Raw genomic sequence first — 6,000 nt, forward strand, 5'->3', positions numbered from 1 at the left:
TGAAATTAATGAAAAGCACCAAATTCACACAAGCACAGCTTGGCTGCCTGTAACAAACACCTTTTTGGCATTTGTTAGATGCATTGAGAAACAGTGAGATCGACCTTGACAAATGCATGAAGTACGATGATGTTGTTGTGCATGTCCTACAAATGTACAAAGCTTCAAAAGATGCCTTCTACATTGGGGAGAAGAAGATGAACATACACGACAATGACATCAAGCTGATTTTTGGTGTGGACTGTGGCATCAAGCCGATGGACATATCATATGGTGTGAAACCAAAGACTGACATTATAAACAAAAAGTGCAAAAATGTCAGCCGTTTGACTTCAAAATGGATACGCACCCTTTTGACCGAGGCATTGAAAGGCAAAAAGAAAGATAACAACGAAGAAATCGCCCAACTAGTCTGCATGTATGCTTGCCAAAAACTTTTTTTCTCCACAAGCGGTGAGACAATAGGATGGGGCTACTACGCACATATGGACCCACTGGAAAGCATGCAAGAATATGATTGGGCCAAGCAAATTAGAACAATGTTGACATCCTCCATTTCCTAAAACGACAAAAAGCCGGCAAAAGTCACTGGCTGTGTCATGTTATTGATGGTAAGTACCCGTATTCTCAAATAATAACATTCACATGTCCTTGAGTGTTGTTTATTTATGCCAACTATGAACATTCACATCTGTACCACTGATGTGAATGTCCATATGCACTTATATTTCACAGATGTGAATGTTCACATCTGTACCACTAATGTGAATGTTCATATTCACTCATGTTATACTACTATGAATGTTCACAACCGTGCCGCTGTTATTAATGTTCAGATATGTTGACATTACTATGCAAATGCTAAATAACATATGTCTTTATCCTACAACCTCACAAGTCCAATGCCTTTCCTCGCTATGTCAAGTTGGATCTGACTGCTTTACAAAAGAAGATGAAAACCACATTTTTGGCTGATATTGGTTTTAATGGGGTAGGGCCTTGAACTATTGATCAAAACATTCACATTATGACACCACCCAAATATATACGTTAAGTAACATAACTTTTTCATTTCAGGTTAATGTCGACGAACTCTTTGCAGCCCCAACAAAATTATAAAAGTTCAGGCATACAACATTGAAGGTGGAGCCCGAAATTTATGAACCAGCCACTACATCTCCCAACCTATCTGACATCAAGGAAGAATAATACAATGGCAGCAACTCCCAATTTTCTGCGGATGGAGTTGAGGTAAAGGACAGTAATGAGGACATTCACATTCCATTTAGCAGCCCACATGATGAAAGAGCTATTGTCATAGCAAACACAAACCAACTTGATTTTATTGATGTACTTATCAAAGAAAATCGGAAGGTTTGTGGCGTCATAAGGCAATGGGAAACAAAGTACAAACACCTTCAATTCTCATGGGAGTTAAGGGCAAGAGTCATAGCTGATCTTGAACATAAAAAGTGCATGGAGCAGAATGATGAAGAAATTAAGCGCTTAACGCAGCTGGTCATTGACTTAGAATGCGAGAAAATAATTCTTCAGGACCTTTACGATGACCAGTCAATCCACATCGTCACACAGGCTGAGGCACAGAAGCAACCCCCTAGCCCAATGCAACACAATCTCAGCCCACCCTCTAGGGTGAAGCATATAAAGGAAAAAGATCAAAAAGAACATCGCTTGATTGACTTCCCATACCCAGACTTACTTGGCCAAAAAACAGCCCCATACAGTCGAAATGGTTGAAGATGTGGACAAACACCCACCAGCGAAGCACCCAAAAAAATTAACCTTGGCCAACAAGTTCAAAGTCTAGAGCAAGATGTCCAAACAAGACAAGCAAAAGGTCCAGGCTTTACAAAAGAGTGGAGGCGATGAGTAAGTGACTGTACAAACACCTAATGTCAACATTTACATTCTATAATTGTCAATATTCACCACTATGCTTATTTATTTGATTTGTTCAAAACTGTGCAATGTTAATATTCACATTGGTTTGTTTAAAATGCACAGGCTGCTTGTGTGGAAAGGAGACTCGAAGTCTACACATGTGTATTTTGATGACATTGTGAACCTTATCAAGGAGGAATTGATACACAGCAATGTATGCCATTACGAAGATAATTCACTCTTCATGCATATACGCACAGAGACACATACCCACAGCCACAGAAACATATTGTTCACCCACCACAAATAATATAATATGACCCTATGTTTGTGCAGCTCATAGATGCATATGCTGAACTATTACATGAACAATAAGAGGTGGTCAACCCAACTTCAGATGAAGCGTCATTCATCTTCACGAGCATGTGTTTGGTAAAATCTATCATTCTATTTTTTCTAATGTGAATGTGAAACTTCACAGTCCATTAATTATTAGTCCAATGTGTACAGAAAATGATACGAGAGTACCATCCTCGCAAAAGGAGTAAACACATTGATGCACATGTCAAAAACTACCAACGAGAGAGATACCTACTATTCCCATTGCACCATGACTTCCACTGGACGATAGTTGTGTATGATGCTAAAGATAATTTATGGAGGCATTATAACTCATTGCACCCAAGGACAGGCATACATGACTCACATATCGACCAAGCACAGGAAGTTGTAAGTGGCTCTTTTTGTACACAACTATGACTTGTTGTCCTGCGTTAAATGAATGTACACACACATATGTTTGTTGGTGCCTAATTTGAAATTCCCTACACAGAGGAAGTACATCGAGAACGTTGTGCACGTTATTGGTGAGTCATCACCACTTTACACTAAGTTAGCAGGTCAATATCCGTCACAACCAATCATATTAGTTGATGTTTGTCCTCAGCAGGGCGACGACTCGTAAGCCTTACTACATTTTTTACAAATCCTCCATAACCATTATGCAAACATACATGTCAACTGCTAATGAAAACCATTTTGCATTTACAGAGTGGACTGCGGGCCTGCAGTATGTTACATCATGCGGGCGCACATATACCATGAAGAAATTGTGGGCAGCTTCACTAGTTCTAAATGGTGTGGACTACGAGATTTGTTAGTATATAGTTTTTGAATCATAAGAAATCAGAGCGTCATTAAAACTTATAGGTGGGGGGTGTCCACCTACAAACTAACTAACACTCAATATGAATGTTAATATCAATTGCTTTGACATTTTGACACAACAACTGATTACAAAACAGTGATACAACATCTATTAATGAGAAAAAGCCACCTGTGAATTTTGGTCTACCTTTGGTGTTATTATGTTTTACAGATGTGAATGTTTACAGTTGCATCACTGATGTGAATGTTCATATTCACTTATGATATTCATACTGCTGTGTTGTTATGAGTGTAATTTATGCGATTGTTTGAACCTGATTGTTATATAATACATATATTTTATGCAGGAATGTATACTTTGTCTACATAACATCATTACGGATCACATACACATTTGTGAATATTTACATTTGTTCTTATTTATAACAGTTGTGAATGTTATTCTTCTCTGCCAAATGTGAACATTCACTTATGATATTCATATGCACTAATATTTTACAGATGTGAATGTTCACAGTTGCAACATTGATGTGAATGTTCATATTCACTTATGATATTCACACTGCTGTGTTTTGATAAGCATAATTTATGCGATTGTTTGAACCCGATTGTTCTATAGTACACATATTTTCTACAGGAATGTCTACATGACATCATTACGGATAACATACACATGTGTGAATATTCACATTTGTTTTTATTCATAACAGTTGTGAATGTTATCTTTCTCTACCAAATGTGAACATTCACTTATGATATTCATATACACTAATGTTTTACAGATGTGAATGTTCACAGTTGCACCACTGATGTGAATGTTCATATTCACTAATGATATTCATACTGCTGTGTTGTGATGAGCATAATTTATGCGATTTTTTGAACCCGTTTTTCCTGTAATACACATATTTTGTGCAGGAATGTACACATTGTCTGCATGACATCATTAAGGATGACATACACGTGTGAATATTCACATATGTTTTTATTCATAACAATTGTCAATGTTCACACCATGTCAATCTCTATGCATGTGAAAGTTCACAACACAGTTTATATTCATGTCAACATTGACAACAATAATGTAAAAAAGTTAAACCCATGCGAAACTTTTCACATAATATGATTCTTTTACGCAAGTGTGAATGTCCACATCATGTATGCATCATTAAAACTTTAACAAAATATCAGTTTCGTACCCAAAAAGAAAAAGAAAAAACACAAATCAAATACTAAGTTTGCCAAACCATTATTCTACTTGCCAACACAACGTAATCTTTTTGCAACACAATGTTTGCTAACACAACATAATTTGCTTCAGTTTCTCACCCCTTGATGGGATTCTATTCTTTTTTGGCCTTCCAGGTGGTCTTTTCATAGTTGGCGGGTATAAAGTGAAGTCTGTGGGATCAAAAGGCGGCTTTTCCACCGATGGTATAAGGAATATGACACCCGAATAAGCTGCATGATATGTCTCTACATGAAAGTAATGTTCCACACAATCATTGAGATTGTAACGGCTCTTCTGAATAGCAATCACAACATGGTCACATGGGAATTTGTTGATTTGCCATTTGAAGCAAGAACATGTACGCCTTGCAATATCAACTGTAACAGATGGCATCGAATGAACTTCAAACACATCCTCATTGGCTTTGCTAACTTGCCAAGACCTGCTGTCGTTGAACGAATCCATAAGCATCGTTTCGAATGTAGGACAAATAAGCTCATTCCATTTGTTTGCTTGGTCACGCCGTACAGACATTTGCCGCATCAACTGCGTACGAATTGTGTCCACCATTCGAGTGATAGGAAGATTGCGTGCTTCTTTAATCCAATTATTAAATGACTCCGCCGCATTGGATGTCATCTCCCCATAACGCATACCCCTGCACAACATCACAAACATTGTACAATACGGAATTTAATTTCTTCGAAACTGAATATGAAATTTCACATTGCCACAAAGCATAACTGAAAATTCACATCACTACCATTCTAAACTTGACAAATGAAATACATTAGGAAACTACTATTACCTAAAGTATGAATTTGCCCAGTGCTCAGGTGCTAAGTTCTTGAAAAAATTATGTGCTTGTTGCTTGCCCTCCTCTTTTAATTTCGTAAGCTTTTCATGGAATCCTACCACAGTTGGCTCGTAAGCATAGTCACCCAAACTACTAACTAGGTGATCCCTAAATCCATTATCAATTCCTTTTATCCGGTCTCTTAAATTGCTCTTCAAGTGTTGTAAGCAATAACCGTGGTGAGCCGATGGGAACACCTTTGGCATAGCTTCTAACAGACCAAGATTACGATCCGAAATAAAAGTAATATGGCGCTTACCATCAACAACCTTCCCAAGTTCGTGCAAGAACCATGACCAATTGACCGTGGTCTCTGAATCAACAATCACAAATGCAACAGGAAATAGACCTACAACATAACACCATTAAACAACTGTTCACAATATTCCAAAGTGAATAGAAAACAATATAAAGGAAACAGGTCATGTGGATGTTTATATCTACATTGCCCTGTTACTATTGTTGTTTTTGGATTTGGGTTCGTAAACATCAATAATGTGAACATTCACATTAATGTCCATTAATGGATAAACTCATATTAGTAGACACTGATATGAACATTCACATCAGTGTATACTAATGTGAATGTTCACATTACTGTTAATTTCTCAATCACTCATATTATGTTGTTGTTCACATCAATTTGTATTGATGTAAACATTGACACCAGTGTAGATGTGGAACACACTGTGTAACCGTCTGTCATACGTTCACACTATGCCGCTCAATGTAATATTTACATGAATAGACAGCTTAAAAAAATGCTAACCATTGTTTCTATCTTTCGCCGTTGCCGCAAGTAGCTAACCTTTGTACTTTCCTTTGAGGAATGTTCCATCTAGGA

General features: G+C 37.3%; 1 protein-coding gene across 1 annotated transcript; it reads right to left on the reverse strand.

Moving 5' to 3' along the window:
• Nucleotides 1-4,366: 4,366 nt before the first annotated feature.
• Nucleotides 4,367-5,677, reverse strand: LOC145800051 (uncharacterized). Its single transcript, XM_082889709.1, has 4 exons — nucleotides 5,614-5,677; nucleotides 5,416-5,505; nucleotides 5,109-5,283; nucleotides 4,367-4,958 (listed from the first exon to the last, which is right to left on the reverse strand). Exons 1-4 carry the CDS (start codon nucleotides 5,675-5,677, stop codon nucleotides 4,367-4,369), a joined length of 921 nt encoding a protein of 306 aa, XP_082745835.1.
• Nucleotides 5,678-6,000: the final 323 nt, after the last annotated feature.

Source organism: Camellia sinensis, chromosome 9, assembly GCF_055761805.1.
Source record: "Camellia sinensis isolate YWXY chromosome 9, ASM5576180v1, whole genome shotgun sequence".
Lineage (NCBI taxonomy): Eukaryota > Viridiplantae > Streptophyta > Magnoliopsida > Ericales > Theaceae > Camellia > Camellia sinensis.